At 38.3% G+C, this 21,679-nt stretch overlaps 1 protein-coding gene across 2 annotated transcripts in view; it reads left to right on the forward strand.

Annotated features, from left to right (window-relative positions):
* LOC124120412 (multiple epidermal growth factor-like domains protein 11) overlaps positions 1–21,679 on the forward strand; it is a 34,891-nt gene that overhangs the window by 4,618 nt on the left and 8,594 nt on the right. Inside the window, exons 2-4 of one of the 2 annotated variants that reach the window (XM_046483228.2) lie at positions 389–523; positions 868–988; positions 1,764–1,834. The exons of the other annotated variant lie outside the window; for it this stretch is intronic. Of the exons in view, the coding sequence (XP_046339184.1) occupies positions 389–523; positions 868–988; positions 1,764–1,773 (266 nt within the window). The 3' untranslated portion in view covers positions 1,774–1,834. Of the gene's footprint in view, positions 1–388; positions 524–867; positions 989–1,763; positions 1,835–21,679 lie in introns of those variants that run through there. 2 annotated transcript variants of the gene reach the window in all.

A 21,679-nucleotide genomic window follows, 5' to 3' on the forward strand; every position in this document is an offset into this window, starting at 1 on the left:
ACACTGGCATCATTGAACATCAAACGAAATTTGTCGATGTCAGGTTTATCTAAAAGATTCAGAGACTTAATAGCATTTATTCAGAAGAGTTGCCCTGATACCATCATATAATACGCAGTGAAACAATACAGTGTAAACAGGTATTTTGGACAGGTATAACTTAATAGTTTGGTTTTTTTAATAGGTAACAACAGGTAAGAGACTACTTGAAACTCGGAAAAGCAGATTATCTGCTCCTCTTCAGCGAAGGCTTTAAATCAGTTAGCTATTCATTCTGGACATACTAATTATTTCTCGTTGGTTGCTCTCTGACGACCTCTCTACAAACACGATTTGTCTTCCTACAAATTTTACTCTGAAAAACCCAATTGTGATATTTGTGTTGTAGTGGTCTCTGTGCAGGGAGAAGTGTGTAGCAATGTCCGTGACTGCACCATCACTCAGTGTACCTCTGGTGGAACTATCACATGTGTGGCGGGAACCTGCACGTGCACCAGTCTGTGTACTCCGGAACCTAACCTAGGTAGGCGGGGTGTCATATCTCTCGGAATAGTGACCATATTTCGAAATTTAAAGGGTCAGTATGTAGATATTAAATATGTTTGAAATTGTTTTGACACGTCTCGTAAAAGTATGTTTGAGACATTGGGTCGCACTGAAGATATTACCAGGGTTTCTGACAATTATTGATTTACTAAATGCAGTGTTCATAATTTTCATCATAGGGAGTTAAACATGTATCAAACATTTAAGTAATCATGTGCACATAAATACTACAGTATTGTATGTATTAATGTGTGCCTTCCCCATGATTGTTGATGTAACTGTGTTCATCATGCATAATTATACCTAACACGACACCTACAGCCAGATGCAGAAACCAGGATGACTGCCGTAACTCTTACAACAATGGTCAGATAGCCTGCACCTGCCAGCCTCTCTCCGACCTCCACTGTATTGACGGCAATTGTCACTGTGGCTACCCAACGTAAGTATACAACTATCACTGTATTGACGGTCAGTGTCACTGTGGCTACCCAACGTAAGTATACAACCATCACTGTATTGACGGCCAGTGTCACTGTGACTACCCAACGTAAGTATACAACCATCACTGTATTGACGGTCAGTGTCACTGTGGCTATCCATCGCTAGTATACAACCATCACTGTATTTACTGTCAGTGTCACTGTGGCTACCCATCGTAAGTATACAACCTATACTGTATTGGCGGACAGTGTCACTGTGGCTACCCCTCGTAAGTATACAACCTATACTGTATTGGCGGACAGTGTCACTGTAGCTACCCATCGTAAGTATACAACCTATACTGTATTGGCGGACAGTGTCACTGTGGCTACCCCTCGTAAGCATACAACCTATACTGTATTGGCGGACAGTGTCACTGTAGCTACCCCTCGTAAGTATACAATCTATACTGTATTGACGGTCAGTGTCACTGTGGCTACCCATCATAAGTATACAACCTTTACTGTATTGGCGGACAGTGTCACCCTGGCTACCCCTCGTATGTATACAATCTATACGGTATTGGCGGACAGTGTCACTCTGGCTATCCCTCGTATGTATACAATCTATGCTGTATTGGCGGACAGTGTCACTCTGGCTACCAATCTTAAGTGTACAACTCAACAGTGTATGAGGAAAGTGTCACTTTGGCTGAGGATAGAAGCTTGTACACATCATCCTATCAATACCTAGAGTGTGCTATGAAAGCATTGTACATTTCTTGTTTGTTTCAGGGATGGATAGGATCGCTGGTGGAAACAATCCGGAGTACTGAAAAATTCTGGAAATAAACATTCCGACGATATTTGACTTCTAGTTTGATTACATTATGAAACACATACACTCTTGGCCAAGGGGACCGACCGATTAGGGACGGACCATTTGATTTTTTTGGATATTGTCGAAAAAAAAGAAATTGTCCCTGAAAGTTTGCGAAAAAAGAAATTATGCTCCAGACTGGTGAAAGAAAAAGAAATTGTTTGCCACTAAAATTGCATTCTCGCCATAACATCTTATATTTTAATAAAATCCCATCCCTTCCCAACCCCACACAAGCATTTAAAATGTAGTAACTTCTACCTCATCTTCATCAAAAACAATGTAAAGTAGTGACAGTCTTTGTTCAACAATAAAATATACTGCCATATAACATACTCTACTTGTTATTCGTACCTCCGACGTTTCTGCAAACTTAATGGACAAATGCTGTACTACTTGACACGGCCTCCTTGCAGTTTTTTTTAAGAAGTGCTCAATCATTGAACAGAATGGCCACAGTAGACCATCTAATTCGCTGAAACAAAGACAGTATTTGGCCAGTATAATATCTGCTATCAAGTGTACGGTGGTGGGCTATTGCAATAGTAGTAACAGGAATTTATACTTAATGAAAATGTGGGTTACGGATCTGCAAACTAAATTTGGAAGTGAAGTTATTGTAGCTCTTTGATGTAAGTAGAACTAGCTTTGTTCAAAAATTGAAAGCTTATCTAACGTGGCTATCTGCTTAACGTAGCTGAGAATCACAAAAATAGTATTACGTCAATGTCTTGAAATAAAAATTATTTTGACTCTTCATCAGTAAACAGATTAAGCCTTTCATATTTTGTTTTGCAATTATAAGGGGATTGCATAAATTTAACCGATAAGTTATCATAAAAAGGTTTCAAAATGATAATACTTACAAACTTTTGAAGTGAAATAATCTCAAAACAATTTTCATGAATAAAACAATTATCACAGGACTTTAAATATCCATTTTACTCACATGATTGCAGCCATGTTTCATGGTAGTTCTACTCTAGACGATGTTGTAGTTGATAGTGGAGTCGTATACTGTTCACAGGACGGTTAGACGTCAGACGCAGTTTGATCATTGGTACCTGATAACCATTCACACTGCTACATATGTATCATAAGTCAGCGAGCAGAAGATCATCATCCTTGGATCGAGGTTGTTCGAACAGTCTCTGTCTCGCGAAAGCAGCGAAGTGAAACCATCATCAGCTGGGCGACAAGTGAGAGGTGGACATTGTGATGTTGACGTGATGACCTCGACGTGATGTTGGAGAGCACGGTTCAGTGACTTCGTTGAGTCTCCCGAAAAGGATACATCTGAAACTTGGGTCATGTAGATTTCTTAAAAGGGAGATTTGTCGTCATTCTTTAGGTTGTAGCTGTCGTCTATGCATAGCATCTTACTGCTTGCATGAGCGATGGCTTGAGGTCCGGTGATTCCTCTGGAGATTGTAGTTCTAGTTATCTTCTGTAGGTAGTTGAGAGGTGATTGGAAAGTCCAGATCTCATACCAGTTGTGACTTAAGTGTGAGTAGTATAGGTAATGGTGATTCTGCCGCAACCCCCACTTGAGCCAGATTTATATACCTATACTGCTACTACAGATGGAATTTTTTATGTCAAAACGATGATGTGATTCAACAATCGTCATGAGATTAAACTAAATTGTAATAAAAAAATACTCTATTATTTTTACTCATACGCATACCATTATTTTGAACAAAGTGATATTCAACATTAAGTTCTTCCTTCATTTTACTAGGAGACCAGACTATATACTCTTTTTCGAAATTGGAAAGAAACAATTGATGACCGTATTTGGTCGGTTTGACATCACTGATATAATATATACCCTGTGGTAATTCTCGCCATTTGATTGGCTTGTAATTCTCCATTATTATATACTTATGTAAGCATTCTTCTAAATTATTGTGGTATGATCCAACGATAGGAAATAATCTATTTTTAATCTTCAACCAGTTCTTTGGTTTTGGCACGGAATAATTGACGCGCTTGTTGTCTCCCCTGTTCTATGAACTTTTTTTTCTCATCTTCGCTAATACCACTGGTCTTACGAGAATTTGATCGAATCTCCTGCTTCATTACATTATATTTGGTGAGTTCTGACAGCACTAAACGGATATCTAACAATCAGCCAGTGCTGTTGAAATATGATCCTCAATGCTGTTCAACTTTGCTTTGGCGAGTATCCAAATATTATCATGTTTTAATGCTTTCTTTTGCAACTTACAAGAAATAAATGTTATTGCTATTCCTGCCAGTCCTTAGACTCCGGCCGCTACTTCCATGCCAAGAACGATAGGCGTGGCGATTATAGTTGATAATAAACCAACACCAGCTGCACCGAGTCCAATGCCAGCTGTTACAAATGCAGTGTCATCTCCGTCGAGAGCATTCACGGCTCTGCGATACTTTTTATACAATCCAAGTCTCAACTCCCTCTCCTTTTCTACTAGATTTTTTATGCTGTTTTTTTTATGTAATCGAAATCCATCAAAAGTATCCATCTTTTCAGATGCTTCATCGAGCACTGGATATAAACCCATAGTGTATATAATTAAATCATATAATAGTCTTTAATTGGTCTTGCTTCAATGTTTTTAGAGTATACATCAACCTTATTAAATGTATATTATACGGCATAAATATCTTAGTAAGAGAAATGCTATCACGTTTATTAACTTGGACCCCCTCTAGGGTTGCAACAGGTGATACTCCCATATAAATAATACTGCAACGTTGACGCTCGTGTTTCTTAAGCTATTTAATTGATAGACCTGGTAATATTTTGAAGGCATCTTCTGGTGCATCTCCAAACAAGACTTCAATAAAAATTGTAGAAAGATCAGGTATAGCATTCAAGTCTTCTTTTATATCATTGAATTCAGTAACAAAATTTAAACTAACATTTGTTTATGCTGGACGACTCAATAACATATGACCTAGGTTTTCTGGCAGGGGAGCTACTAACAGCCTTTTTCGTTTTGAGGGAATCTAAGCCCCGAGTACGACCCCACTATTTATTATCTTAGTTAAATTATGTGCCTTACCCATCATCACATATGGTGGGGTAATGACGATATTCAGAAGCCACTCGATTTTTTGCTTCGACCATAGTCCATTTATTATCATCGTTCGAGTAAGATTGTACAAAGGGTTTTTATTGAGTCTACTAACGTCGACATCACTTAAATCTCCTAGATAAGCTGTGAATGTAACTTCTTTCCGCTGATATACATTATTTTGTAAGTGTAAAGCGTATATCTTGCCATCACTACCGGGTTTACCGAATCCTTCTGTGTCTCCAAGATCGGAAAGCGCAATTGTACTACATTGTCTAAGGTTATGCCATCCAGGGCCCGATGAATCAATTAACAAGATGTATAACAGTACGCCCAATCCAAAGTAGACTACGTTTATGCCCCAGGACTATACATGTCTCCGAGAAATATGGAACTCAAGATCGGTCAAGTGATCGGTTATAATAATAAGATTGTTATTGCTTCCGATCAACAAAAACCAGGTATAAATTCAGATATTAATACCAAGTTAATAACGCAAACAAACACAGGCGAAACGGGAATAGTCAAGCCACAGTCATCGAAACAGCCATCTACTGACGCATCTACTTACGCACAGCCACATATTGCCGCTAAAATTCAACAACATATCGATGAAAAAACAGCACTTGTAGTAGGTTGAGTCGCGGCTGGTTTACTCATGATTTGGATAAATAGTCTTTAACGGATAAGTACAACAGCCCTGCAATTGCTACGATCAGTGCCCACAAGTTTTGACAAAGCAAAGTGCCGGTCTTAGCTAATAAATTTAAGAGCCAGGAAACAATACTCCCTATTATACCGAGAAGTGCAGACGCGGCTTCCCAAGCGAGCTTTAACAGTGCTTCTCCTAATGCTTTTAAATGCTTTTTTATCCACTCTTTTACACCATTTTGATCACTAGGTGGTGTGCCACCTCCTATACCACCACCAGTTAACGCGATAGTCAAAGTCAATATAATAAATCCCAATGCGTTAAAAAACTGTCAATGGTTATCCCATTCTCTGAACAATGTTTTAATTTTATCGGCCAGTGTAGTATCATCGTTGAGGACTTGATCGATAGTTTCTGGAATTTGACTGATTTGTGAACAAAGTGCGTTTCTATTACTGGAAGCTACTTCGAGGCGGGCCGATCTTTCGTCTTCTAAGTTACGCAATCTTTTAGCAATGTGGCGTCTACTGAATTCATCCCCCGCCTTTTCAAGTTTTGCTTTCTCTTGATCTATATGGGCACTCGTGAAGAGCAACCTCATTGTGGTGAGTGCTGGGTAACGCTAATAGCTCTTCCCCCGTGTCGAAACGGGGCAGAATATTTCCACAGCACCCTATTGCTGGTCGTAAAAGGCGACCAAAGTGGGCAGCCCGTTTGCCGTGGGTTGCGTCCCTGTGTCGGCAGAGGACGGTAGTCATGTGGTTGAGGGCACTGGATCCAGGAACAGCGTTCCTTTGCCCAATACACCACTTCGACCCTTACTTCGCCAAGACGGGTGGTAAGATGGGCCCAGTCTTACCAATCGGCTGGTCATGCCAAACCCTGAGCACCTTACTTTTTTGCTCAATCTTTGAAATATTTGGCTTGGAAATTTATATCTGTAATTGAATTACTTTTTGAATTTGTTGAATTAATGACAGAAATGTTTGAATATACATGAATATTGATTTTACACTACTTGATAAATTCCAAATTTGCCTAGATGCCAGTGTCAGAAGGTGGTGGCTCATGGGCCAATCCGGTGGATTTAATGATCTTAGATCGGTTCTTCTGCTTGAGTATACCCTCCTGGTATCCCTGGTGCCGTCTGATGGAGATCCACAGATGTGTGGCATCGTCCACGTTGACACTCCAAGGTGGGTGGGGAGCTAGGTGGGTGGGGAGCTAGGAGGGTGAACCACATTTAATACTACCATGGCACCCCCACTCAAAAAAACGCTCACACGAATCTGATGATTCGTTCTCTTCTGAGGATGAGGATACTCGTAAACGTCCCACAAATCCTGACATGACAGAAAATGACATTGTGACAGAGTTGACCTCCCAAGGAGTAACTGCTGTCAAACGTTTCACAGCAAAGAAAAATAATGAAATTACCCAAACCAACACTTATCTATTCACATTCTGTCACTCAAAGCTGCAACTTAAGGGTAGATCCCTTGCGATGTTACTCCTGCCAAAAGTATGGCCATGGATCAAAGTCATGCCATTTTCCAGCTGCACGTCATTGATGTGCTGGAACATGTGAAAACAATACCATCTGTGACAAACCTCCACTCTGTGTCAACTGCTCTGGCAACCACCCCTATTCATCCAAAGAATGTCCAACTTAGAAACTCCAGTCTAAAATTTCACGAATCAAGCACGAGCGCAACATTTCTTTTTTCGATGCCAAAAAGATTGTTCTTGATCAGGAACATCCAGGTCCAACCTACTCACTGCTCTTTCAGCTTCTCTTCAGGTTTCTAAGACTAAACATGTTACATGTCACTCCACAGGTTGCCAGACTGACTACACGTGGACTCAAACATCTGGTCCCATGTTATTGTCTGCAGCAGTTCAGGTGAGGCATTCACAGGAGAACTCTAGTTCACAAACACTCAACACGTCACAAGAAATCACTTAGTCCAAGACTTCTTGTGATAAGGATTCAACTTTATCTCGAGAACAGCCATCAACTATATCAGCTCAACCATCTCAAATATCAAACAAATTGTTAAGAACAAGTCTAAACCACAATCAGAATCTTCCAAAAGGTATCAGAGTGGTAGAGCCTCAAAAGGGGCAGAGAATATGATCCATCTTTTTAATAAGTATGGATCCCTTGAGGACATGGATGTGTCCGAAATCAGCCATCAAAGGGCACATAGCTTGTCGCCCTCAAGGAAGGTGAGGGGTAGATAGATCTCCTGTCAATCCCCCTTAAAGATAGTGTCTTCAAATAATATTGTACAGTGGAATTATAGAGGGATAAAGACTAATTTGAATGAATTACATCTATTAGTCCAAGATTTTAATCCATCAGCATTCTGCTTACAAGAGACATATTTAAAGCAGACAGACAATTTTAACTTTCGTCAGTTCAGTGCGTATCATTCATTTTCTCCTTCAGGAGATAAGGCCACTGGAGGATCTTCAATCATTGTGCGACAGAATGTTATCCACAGTCCTGTTGTATATAATACTAATCTGTAAGCTGTTGCAGTGCGACTTACTTTACACGTTGCAGTTACATTGTGTTCTTTGTATATTCCACCGTCGTCAGCTCTTCAGCAGTCTGATCTTCAAACACTCTATGAACAGCTCCCTAGGCTGAGGATTTTATATGTTATAATGATCTATGTATATTTAATGATGTCTCCCATACTTATCTGCATCCCGCAACCGGGACTTACTCTTCTTTGGATTTGTCCCTCACTGATTCTAATCTTCTCAACGATTTCCATTGGTCTGTCCACAATGATCTTTGTGGAAGTGACCACTTCCCAACTGTTCTATCAACTGTTTATCCGACTGATGTTCCTCCTTCCACTAGATGGAATTTTACAAAGGCAAACTGGACTTTGTTTCAAACAATGTGCTTAAATCAAATAAAACCTGAATGTTTCACTGCTGTTACCGATCCTATTCAGGATTTTTCTGACGTTTTTAATAGAATTGCTGACGAATGTATACCTAAATCCTCTACAATTCTACATATACGTAAACCATGGTTTAACACCGAATGTAAACCAGCTAGAAAAGCGAGGAAAAAGGCAAAGAAATATTTTCGACGCCACCCAACTGTCCACAATTTGGATAAATTGAAAATGTTAAATGCAAAAGCTCGTCGTGCATTTTAACAAAATAAACGCCAATCGTGGCAAAGCTATGTCTCTAAAATAAATTCCCGTACACCAATATCTAAGGTTTGGAATATGGTGCAAAGGATAAAGGGTAAAGAATCAAAATCTAGTGTTCACCATCTTAAGGAGGGTGACACTCTATTAACCAATAAATGTGACATAGCAAACAAATTAGGAGAAACTTTAGCTAAACACTCTTCCTCATCAAATTATACACTAACATTTCAAAAATTTAAAGACCAACAAGAAAAAAAGACAGTTAATTTTAATTCTGATAATGGTGAGGATTATAACGAAATTTTCTCCATCTATGAGCTGCATACCGCCCTAGGGCAAGCTCATGATACAGCCACGGGTGCTGATAATATTCATTATCAGTTACTCAACATTTACCGGAGTCATGCTTAGAAACATTATTAAATATTTTCGATCATATTTGGACAACTAGAAATTTCCCTTCATCATGGCGAAATGCTGTTGTAATACCTATACCAAAACCTGGCTAGTCATCATACTGATCCTTCGAATTATAAGCCGATATCGCTTACTAGCTGTGTATGTAAGACCATGGAAAGAATGGTAAATAACCGACTTATATGGTATTTAGAAACCAAAAATCTTTTAACAAATATTCAATATGGTTTTAGAAAAAATAGAAGTACCATTGATCATTTGGTTAGACTGGAAACTTTTGTGAAAAATGCTGTCATTAATAAGCAACATGCGGTATCAATATTTTTTATTTAGAAAAAGCGTATGATACCACCTGGAAACATGGAATTTTAAAAGATCTTTATGAAATGGGATTGAGAGGGCGTTTGCAATATTTTGCAATATAACTTCCTGGTTCGTGTGGGATACACCTTGTCTGATTTTTACGATCAAGATCAAGGTGTCCCACAAGGTAGCATATTATCGGTAACGTTGTTTAGCATAAAAATTAACAGTTTAGCTAAGGTTTTAAATGACTCTATTAACGGATCTTTCTTTGTTGGCGATTTTAATGTATCATATTGAGGTAAAAATATGCACACGATTGAGAGACAATTGCAACTTTGTTTGAATAAAATCAGTGTTTGGGCAGAGCAGAACGGCTTTAAATTTTCTAAGTCTAAAACTAATTGCATTCATTTCTGTCAAAAATATAAACCGCATAAGGACCCAGATTTACATCTAGGTGGAACCCCAATTAAAGTTGTAAAAGAAGCTTCATTTTTTAGGAATAATCTTTGATCATCACCTTACTTTCTTACCGCATATTAAATATTTGAAAGCTAAATGTCACTAGATTTATTGAAGGTCGTTTCTAATTCCAAGTGAGAGACAATTGCAACTTTGTTTGAATAAAATCAGTGTTTGGGCAGAGCAGAACGGCTTTAAATTTTCTAAGTCTAAAACTAATTGCATTCATTTCTGTCGAAAATATAAACTGCATAAGGACCCAGATTTACATCTAGCTGGAACCCAAATTAAAGTTGTAAAAGAAGCTAAATTTTTAGGAATAATCTTTGATCATCACCTTACTTTCTTACCGCATATTAAATATTTGAAAGCTAAATGCCTGAAGGCACTAGATTTATAGAAGGTCGTTTCTTATTCCAAGTGGGGAGGAGATCAAACGACCCTCCTTCACTGAGCTCGATTATGGCTCCATCATCTATGGTGGAGCCTGTAAAAGCAACCTTATTGCCCGATCCCATACATCACCAGGGTCTGAGGCTTTGCCTTGGATCTTTCAGAACTTCTCCAATTGACAGTTTATATGTTGAGGCCGATGAGCCATCCCTGAAACAACGCCGTATCAAATTTCTACAGTACATCACAAAATTATATTCGAATCAGTCTAACCCTGCATACAATTGTGTATTTAATGAGGATTTATGAGGATCTGTACAGTAAGAAGTCATCTCTTATTCCGCCTTTCGGAATAAGAATTAGAACTTTTATAAATGCTGCAAATATTGATCTCGACAATATAGCTCCTTTTTGCCAGCTTTCGTCTCCTCCTTGGCAGTTGGTAAAGCCACAGGTGGATCTTACCTTATCTAAACTTAAAAAATCTGACACTAACCAACAACAATATCAACAAGAATATAATCAGTTGAGAAGTGAATATGATACTTACAAATCTATTTTTACAGATGGATCCAAGGATGGTGATGCTGTTGCCAGCGCTACTATCGTTGGATCCAGAACTTTATCAACTCGATTACCAGATAACTCATCCATTTTCACAGCTGAATCAAAGGCCATTTTGTCTGCTTTAGAATATATTAATAAACAGACTAAACATAAGGACTTCATACTTTTTTCAGACTCTCTCTCCTGTCTTCAGGCTATTAAAAATACTTTGTGTCAGCATCCAATTTTACTCGACATCATAGAACTACATAATAACCTTTCTACTGGCCAATACGACATCATCGTCTTTTGTTGGATACCAATCCATGTTGGAATTATTGGTAATACAATGGCTGATGATGATGCAAAAGCAGCACTCGACACATCTGTGACACCACTTCTTTTACCATACAGTCATTATAAACCTGTCATTAGATCTTACATCAGAAATCTAATGCAGAAGAAATGGGACACCCAAGTGGGTATAAATAAATTACATGCTATAAAAGCAAATATCGGTTATACCTACTTGGGTTGTCAGTCCAGATTTGAAGAGGTCATTTTAAGACAATGTCGTATTGGACATTCACGTTATACTCATGAATATATTTTGAAAGGTGAGGATCCTCCATTCTGCATCCCTTGTGATGAAAGAATCACGGTCAAGCATGTCCTGCTTGACTGTGTTGATTTTTCCATCACAAGGGATAAGTATTTCAAAGTTTCAACTAAGAAAGACCTTTTTACACAGGTAAGAACTCATTTTATTCTTGATTTTTTAAAGGAAATTGAATTAATTCATAAATTTTGATTGTTATGTTTTGTAAATAAATACATTCATTTTATAATTGGTTGAATAAATCAATAACTGAGATTGTTGGTAGCTATATCCTCGAAGGGGGTTAAAGTAGTGTAAAATTATTGTCCCCCTGAGAGGGTATGTAAGACCACGTCTATCAAAGTATGTTTATTTCAGCCACGTTTTTATTCTTAGTATATATGTTCTTTTAACTTTGGCTCAACTTGTCAATAATCGCCAACAGCTGAAGGGATGATGTAAATCCGGCTGGGGTCAATGCAGGTAGCAAAAGTACTGTAGGTCCCCATGGACCCTAGCATGGTGATCTACCTTCAGCTGCTGGCGATCTGTAGCCAATCTTTATATTGTATCGTCATGTATTGTGCTATTCTCTTTTATAATTCCTTACTAGTTTTATATCTTTTTCTGTGATAAATCTAGTGATTTACTGTCCTTCGTTGACAGGTTTTTAAGCAAGTTTCAATATATGTATTATGTTTAACTATTGAAAGTCACGATATGGCTGAAATATTGCCGATGTGACTTCAAATTTTAACTCACTCACTCACTCACTCACTCACTTGATCTATATGCTTGTCAAGTTCAGATAGCTTGGCTATATTATTGATGAGTTCTCCTCGCATTTTTGCATTGCCTTGTCAAGGCCTCGTTATTCCCTAATACTGAGGGACCGCCTCCGTGGTCTTGTGGTAGAGCGTCCGCCCGGAGAGCGGAAGGTCCAGGGTTCGATCCCGGGCCGCGTCATACAAAAAGACGTTAAAAGATTGTACTTGTTGTTACCCTGTCTGGCGCTCGGCATTAAGGGGCTAAAACAAGGACTGGTCGGCTCGGAGTCAGTATACTGTGTCTGAGTGGGGTATTCATGTTAAACTGCGGCATGGTATCTCAGTGAGCTAGCACTATAAATCGGCATCAGTCCGGACTAGTACAAGCAGCCACACACACACATACACGTGCATGCACGTCGCTATATAAGTGCAATAATCTTGGACGCGACGTTAAACCCAATTTCACCTCACCTCACCTAATACTGAGCCCCAAGGATGGTACCTGTAACGTTGAAATATCGTAGTAGGTATCCAAGATTTCTCTGAGTCTGTCTGAGGCCATCTTCGAGCTTTCTTCCAAATTATCTTTATCTATGACACAGAGTTCAGCACGCACAGCCTTAAGAACCTTTGTAGTCTTTGCAGAAAGTTTTTCTCGTGAGTAGTCTACAAAACCTAATTTATTACGAACAATGTTGATGCCACGTTTACTGGTTATCGTAGACAATGCTAGGGGCTTACGAGTATGAGAATTCATAAGATCAATATCCAGAGAGCCACGCAGTCACAATATTCCTGTACTATCTATCGTAAACTTTGAATAATCACAACCAATAGGAGTTTCTTTTAAGACATCGTAATAATCATTTATGGTTGATTGCAAAAGTTCATCCTTAAGATTCGTAAAGATGGTTTCATCAGAACCCTCTTCGATTGTACTCGGGTTATCAAAGTTATCTAGATAAATATCATCCATTTTTATATTAAACATAAGGTTACATAATTTCAATATAACAATGTTTTCGCAATACGGATGCAAGTTAAACCCACAACGTAGACTCTGGAGAAGGGCTAAAGGACAGGAAAACTTACAGTACCAAGGTATTTGTAATCAGAACACATTGAGACTGCGTGTGGATGCTGAACCAATTCTATATTCCATTCGACTTTGAATTACTAGATAGTCACATGCCCTTTTATCAAGCATCCCTAGGCGATAGGTTAGAATACGAACTCACTTTTAATGACTATATCAGAGTAATCAAAGCTACTGAAGATGGTAGCTATTATATTGACAATATCTCACTGGAGTACGATATGATAACAGATCCTGAATTAGCCAGACAAATTCGTAACCAGTATACCGGAAGTTTAGCCATTTTGTACGATTGCATGCTTTGACACCGAAAGATCACTAGGAACAAAAGGGATACAACGTGGAATATCAATCTAAACGTCCAAGCGAGATCGTTAAAGGGTATCTTAATGTTGTTCGAGGACCCCTCTGAAGCATTTGCAAGAGATACCGAGAAGTTCTACAATCCCAAGATTACAAAAGTAGCATTGACTATGGAGGGCGTGCCTAATCAACTATATAGTCAAGGCATGCGAGTATATCAACAGTGGGATGAGATTAAAAAACTATAAAACGAAACACGGAAGTTAATGCGACATTGACTATGGAGGGCGTGCCTAATCAACTATATAGTAAGGGCATGCGAGTATATCAACAGTGGGATGAGATTAAAAAACTATAAAACGAAACACGGAAGTTAATGCAGTCCTGAAAGATCTGTCTCTCGGGGATGTATTGATGGCTGAATTCCTTACCATGAAGTATGCGCTATGGATCGACATGCGAACCACAGATGAGGACCAACTACACGGCAGTGGGTGGAGAATAGAAAATGCTAGTGTGGGTATTAGTATACAGATAACGAAGCTCCAGGAAGCGGCTGGTAAATTAAACATATATTTGTGCGGATTATGGACGCTCAACTTAATATACAGAATGGAAGATTCGTGCAAGCGATCTATTAATAATCTTTTACCTAAAGCACCACACTGCGCTATCATCTGTGGGTAAACGGGTTGCGGAAAAACAGCTTATATTCTAGATATTTCACAAAGACATTATCGGGATGTTTTCGACCATATTATTATTTTGTGCCCGACTATAAACGTTAATAACACATACCTATCGAGGGAACATACCTTACAAGTATGTCACGAAAAATTCAAAGGAAAATCAACCCTTTTCATAATAGATGACTACAGTGCAAGTAAAGAACTTACCAAAAAGAAAGATATGCTTTCATATTTAGCATTCTCTGGACGACATACTCAGCAAAGCGTGTGGGTACTTACTCAAAAATACAACTCTGTCCTGAAAGATCTCAGAGAGCAGACCAAATGGGTAGCCGTGTTTCATTGCAAAGACCGAGATTCATTTGAGGAATGTCTACGCGAAAAATGATGTTATTTATACAAAGCTCGAACGAGATAAAGTCAGAAAACTGTTAGTGGAAACGAAGCCTTATAAACTCGTATTAAAAACCGATCAACAAGCTGCTTATGCAATTGTTTAGCAAAATTTAGCAACTGCTGAGCAAATGTAGCAACTGCTTAGCAAAAATACAGCAAAAATATAGCAACTGCCGAGCAAAATTTAGCAAATATAGCAAAATTATAGCAAAATTATAGTAATATAGCAAGATATAGCACAAAATACAATAAATTGAACATTACAACATGCAGAATTAGTTACAGATCAATCTTAAGATAAACATAGAGAAAGACTCGTGGCTTTGGTAGCCAGTGGAAAATGTTCCCAATATTTGAGGGGAAATTATACCACTGAAAAAATTGATAACATGACGGATGAAGAAATTAAAAAACTGTACACGCATTATGAGTCTAGACTGGGAGCTACCATGACTAAAACAATAGGTTTGGCTATGTTACAACTATACACAGCCGTAGCCTGTACGTTTCTTCCTATCCCGGCAGAACATCGCATGTATTTATGCGAATCTCTCGAGAAAGACCCATTCATCGAACATGCTATAGGCGCAGTAAGCTGTGAGTTTTATCATAGATACGGAATGTTCTTAGAGCCACTTACCACAGCTTTAATAACGGCTAGGTATTGTCTATTTAAACTTATGTGCCCACTTACTAATAAATGAGACTCAAGTGACACCGATTGTGGAGACGCAACAACAAGTCCCGATTGCACAACAAGTGAACGATGACACACATTTAAATATTTTATAAACATAGTATGGCATCAATTGCGATGATGGTCAGTGGAGCTATTGTTAATGCTCTAGCTTTTTCGGGGAGTAATTTTTTATTTTCTAGTATGAGAGGAGAGGAGCAGAAAAGACATAATAAAGCATTAGAACAACTCGAAACAGCCCAGTCACAATGGGCCAGAAATAGGATGTTGAGATTAGATTTTATTAATGATGAACTATGTAAACAAGGACATTCAATTCAAACGTTTAAGGATGTTGAATCTGCCATGCACGAATACGTCCTTGTTTACTGCCGAGGCAAACAATAAGTCAGTTTTATACACTATCAGAGGCTTAGAAAGACCGAGAGATAGCGTTTATAGTTTTGGGATTGACTGGTGTGTCCATATTTAGCTATGTTATTATGCATAAGCCATGATCTATTACGCATCAGCTATTAACAATAACCCTGACTACTCAGCTATAAATAGCGCTGACTGGCTGACTGTTCATATCACCTAGGCTGACACGCATTTGGATAAATGATACTAGAAATGTATATATATCACAATGGTGAGAGGCACATCAAGATGTAAATTTATACGCATGGGCCAATCACAAAATTGTGTAAAAAGCTGTATTGCAGGATTCTGTGGAATCCATTCCATTGCAATTAGAAAAGGACATATTAATTATACTTGTTCTGTGTGGGATTTGGGTCAAAGGTAGTTACTGTTTATGTAAGAGTCACGGTGCTGACAAGAAACCGTTTCAAATTATTTATGAGAGGAAAAAGGCTTACCGAAATGAGATAAATAGATTGGATACAATTCAAACCAATTAGAGATTAGTTCACATGTTGTTATATATCACAATGACTTATGCTGTCATAGAGCTGAAAGCTTTGGCAAAAAAACGTGGTTATTCTCGAGTGAGAAAAGCTGAATTGATTGTTCTACTCGGTTTGGAATACAACAAACCCCAGACTGTTAGAGTACTCAAAGCTCAAGCGAAGCAAAAGTGGGCTGAGAGGTTATTCTCGAATGAGAAAAGCTGAATTGATCGATTTTCTAGATAATAATAACCCGATGATAAAAATAATCAATCAGTTGATAAGTTAAGATTTGTACCCACAGCCGGCGTTGGTAAATATCTAAGAGGTTGGAAGATGGATATTAATTCCAACATGGATGTAAATGATGTTAAGCCCATCGTATCGAGCAAAATTAATGAGGAATTAGATGATTTAAATAGTATAAAATACCAGCTGACGGTTAAAATGTCATTGAGTAAATATGACTCCAAATATACCGAACCTTATTTGCAGAGCAATCAATATAACCAAATTCGATACTATAAGCACATCATAAGATGCATCAATTCAAAGGGTACAAGAAACTTTAGAACGCTGGACTAAAAGAGGTTCAGGTTGGGGTGATGATAAAATAGATAGTTTATATATAGTTATAACAAATTAAATGCTATTCAAAGGTGGATCTTATATAGATTAACCCTCATATTATAAAAACAAAAAAGCCATAATTAATGTAAAAAATAAAGGCGATGACTGTTTCAGAATGATGATAAGATCTTCATTGTTCCCCGCAGGTGTTGGACAGACTGCTATCAGGATGGATATGCCTAAAGAGGGAAAAGATATATTAAAATTTTAACATTATTGTAATCAAATGCCAGTACCATATATAATTTACGCTGACTTCGAAGCACTTATCAAACCTATAAAAAATACGGAACACAATACTAAATGTAGTTTTACATACAAAAGTCAAGAACATATTCCTTGTGGGTTTGGATATAAAGTTGTAAAGTATGATGGGAAAACAAACCCGCCCGTAATTTACAGAGTTCCTAGAACATCTACAAAACGAAGAGAGATATTTAGGAAAAAATTATCGCGTAAGAAACCCATGTGTATGACGAGGGATGATTGGAGGGCCTATAAGAAGTCGATGATTTGTCATGTTTGTAATAAACCACTCAATGGGGATTCCGTAGGAGATCACTGCCACGTCACGGGTAATTATTGGGGAGACGCTCATAACGAGTGTAACTTGAAACTAAACATGAATTCTCAAACAATAGCCATCCCCGTTGTGTTTCACAACCTTAGGGTATATGATCCTCATCTCATTATGCAAGCTATCTCAAAGACCGACGGCGGCTTAACGTGCATTCCTAATAATATGGAAAAATACATATCATTCTCGTTGACTAAAACTATACATTATACGGACAAGGATGGGAAAGCTAGAATAAAGCAAAGTAATGGACTTAGATTCATAGACTCCGTACAGTTTCTCTTATCTTCCTTGGACAATTTAACTAATGTGAAACAATCCCGATGACTTTGCAATAACAAATCAATATACTGATCGGTTAACTCGACATTTGTTGTTGAGAAAAGGTATATATCCTTACGAATATATGGATGATTGGTCAAGATTCGACGAAACTAAATTACCATCCCTTGAATCATTCTATAGTAACTTAACAGAATCTAAAATTCAATGCCGATTATGAACACGCTCTGACGGTGTGGGATAAATTAGGTTGTATGAATTTAGGCGATTATCACGATCTGTACTTAAAAACCGATGTACTGTTACTCGCCGGTATATTCGAGATATTTAGAAAGACATGTTTAAAACAATAAGGCTTGGACCCGGAATGGTACTATTCCAGTCCCAGACTTTCGTGGGATGCATTGTTGAAAAAGACCGGAGTAAAACTAAAAGTACTCCCCGATTATGATATGCACTTGTTTATTGAGAAAGGATTAAGAGGTGGTATATCGATGATGGCTAAAAGGTATTCTAAGGCTAATAATAAATTAGTGGAAGAATATGGTCCGGGTAAACCAGACACGCACATATTATATCTCGACGCCAACAATTTGTACATCTTCCCAAGGCAAGAGAGTTAACTGACTATGAAAGTCCAGTTTCCACCCTTGCCCAACTAGGCTGGTATTATGGAGTTACATTTTGGCTGGACTAACAAGTCTATGCCCAGTCCAATCATAATCGCGCACCCTAATCGAAATCTGGTTTGTAAACTGTCATGCAGATTTCGGGCGATTGCAGAATTTGCAAAGCATGTGCATCGCAAACTCGTTGTCAGCAGATATTTTCCAAATCTTTTCATGTTTTTAATCAAGGTGCTCATGTGATTTGATTCATTTCGTGATGTAAGACACAATAAAGATCTTGATTATCGATCAGATCGTCCTGACTGGGCGCCACCATTTTGTGTGAAGCAAACGCATGTGATACGACAGGTGGAATCTGATTGGTCCATAGGGGAGCCTTCAAAGGGACATAACTGGTAATAGGCACTGGTGGCACTACGATCGAGCCCAGAAATACCAGCCTAGTTTGGCAAGGTGGAAACTGGACTTTTAAAGTCAGTTAACTCTCTTGCCTCGGGAAGATGCAATTTGTACGGATGGGCTATGAGTCAACCTTTACCCACAGGTAGTTTTCAGTGGGTCGATGTGAATGATATCGATGTGAATGATATTCATAATATCAATGTGAATAAAGGGTACATACTAGAAGTTGACTTAGAATATCCAACAGAGTTACATAAAGACTATAACAGTTATCCGCTAGCTCCCGAAAGATTAATGGTTAATAAAGATTGGATGTCAGAATATCAACACTCCTTGATGGGTAATACTAGGTTAGCTAAGGTTGAAAAACCGGTACCAAATTTGATGGATAAGACAAAATATATAGTTCATTACAGAAATCTCCAGTTATATCTATCATTAGGCATGAAACTAAAGAAAATACACAGAGTTCTAAAGTTTGATCAAAGACCTTGGATGGAGCCCTATATAAGGCTGAACACAGATTTAAGAAAGATGGATACCAGCGTTCTCGAAAAGAACCTATATAAGCTCATGAATAACTCAGTATTTAGTAAAACTATGGAGAATCTAAGGAAGCGTGAGGATGTTAAATTGGTCAGATCTAATGAGGAAGAAAGACTCAGGAAAGATATTTGATAACGACTTAGCCGCTGTACATATGCAGAAAAGTAATATAAAATTCAACAGACCGGTGTACGTTGGTATGAGTATGTTTGTCTTGTCAAAGCATAATGTATGACTTTTATTACAACGAACTTAAGAGGCAATACGGCGATAGATGTGAGGTGTTATATACCGCCACAGATTCTTTGTTGATGGAAATACAAACCGAGGATGTGTAGAAAGATATGGCAGAAAAAATGTACGACACGAGCGATTGCACAAAAGATAATCCACTGCACAGCATAGTAAATAAAAAGGTGTTAGGTAAGATGAAGGATGAATGTGCTGGGACCCCTATAGCATAGTATGTCGGATTAAGACCTAAGATGTATTCTATTAAGAAGTCTGATAATGGGGAGATAAGAAAAGTTAAAGGCGTTAAGAAGTATGTGGTAAAAAAGCATATCAAACACGAACAGTATAAAGAAGCATTTGAGAAGTGTCAATCACAGGATGTATGGATTAAGAATGAACAAGACATCATTATCCCCCTTAGATACAAAGAGATTGATTGATAAGGATGGTGTAACTACCTACGCTTATGGCTACTTAGGGCGGTAATACTTTATCATTGGGAACTATGAGCAACTCTTCTCGTACAAATGCCCTGCCCGGTCCATCTTTAAGATAATAAGAATAGGCTCTCCTTCTTTTATAACCAACCGACTAATGTTATATATCTTAAGAGACCAAATCAGATCTGTTGCACGACGTTGGCCTCCTTCAAGTTCGGCGGGCTGGTATAAATATCTTAAGCTAACTCTATCCGGAGGTTTTTGTTCTTTGCCTCTCCACGGTGCTGAAGATTCGGAAGTCTCAGATTTCATTTTAATCGCATCAGATGGTTTCTTCCCGATTAATCTCATTACTTCATTATTTAGCGCTGATACAACAGCTGATAATCATGTCACCACCCATTCGGTTGATCTTAATCGTTCCGATTTCATTTCAATCCCATACTGATAGCCAAACAAACGTTCCGCTAATGTCCGGTTAAATCTTTCAACAATAACTTGACTACGGTGGGCCTCTTTTTCACCACGCCTGATGTCGACATCGTGCTTTGTTAACATTTTAGTTACTGATCCCATATACTTGCGACCAGGATGTACTTAGAATAACTTAGGCCATTTTAATGGTCCACGTTTATATATGCGGCTCAGTGCATTAGCCACTTCTGTTGAATCTTTCGAGGTTAATGGCTCAGCCTCTTTGTATCGACTAGCCACATCCACTATGGTTAAGTCGTATTTAAACGTTTTGCGTCTTACCTTATCATGGGGAAGAAACAAGAGGTCAGCCTGATGAACTTCATTCGTTGAAAAAATATGAAACTTCTTCCTCGGTACATAACGCGGTGCCGGTAAGTATATTTGCCACATCGCTTGTTTCATCAGCCAATCCTTGGCCACATCTTTAGATACCTTAGCCGCAGTGGCTAATTTTTGTATTGCTCCTTTACCTTTCAAATATCCTCATGGCCTATAGTAGATTTTATCCATTATTAATTATTATTGATGTTTCTTTTAATACATATCATGACGATTGTTGAATCGCATCATCATTTTGACATAAAAAAATCCATCTGTAGTAGCGGTATAGGTATAGAAATCTGGCTCCAGTGGGGGTTTTGGCAGAATCACCATTACCTATACAACCAGCGTGAGTGACGCAGATTGTTACTTAAAGGTGAATGTTACTTCTGGTGTTACTTCTGGTTGGGCCCCAGTCACTATCTAAGTCAATGTTACTTATTGGTGTATCGCTGGCGTATGCTTGTTACTTATAGTCACCACCTTATTGGTGTAAGGGGGTCGTCATCCATAAGTATTGTATGAGTAACAATCAGCTGGCGATAGGGTATCCCATGTAAGATTTAATATGAAATCTCAGTGTAATCGAGTCCTTATTGCACGGAGAGTGGTAGGTGTCAACCAAGAACGTGATGGGGGTCCCGTGTGTCCACTGACACTCCCTCTTTGTCCCTCCCTCACACCAAAACTAACATACAGTTTTATACATGATAATGAATGCATTCACAGAAGTACGTACTACATTCGGATTGGACAATAAAAGCAATGAATATTATACAATTTCATTTGCTTATCTATCTATAATGGAGCAAAGACAAGTGGCATGTCGCTTGT

This window comes from Haliotis rufescens, unplaced genomic scaffold, assembly GCF_023055435.1.
Source record: "Haliotis rufescens isolate VD_foot unplaced genomic scaffold, xgHalRufe1.0.p SCAF_11, whole genome shotgun sequence".
In the NCBI taxonomy this organism is placed as follows: domain Eukaryota; kingdom Metazoa; phylum Mollusca; class Gastropoda; order Lepetellida; family Haliotidae; genus Haliotis; species Haliotis rufescens.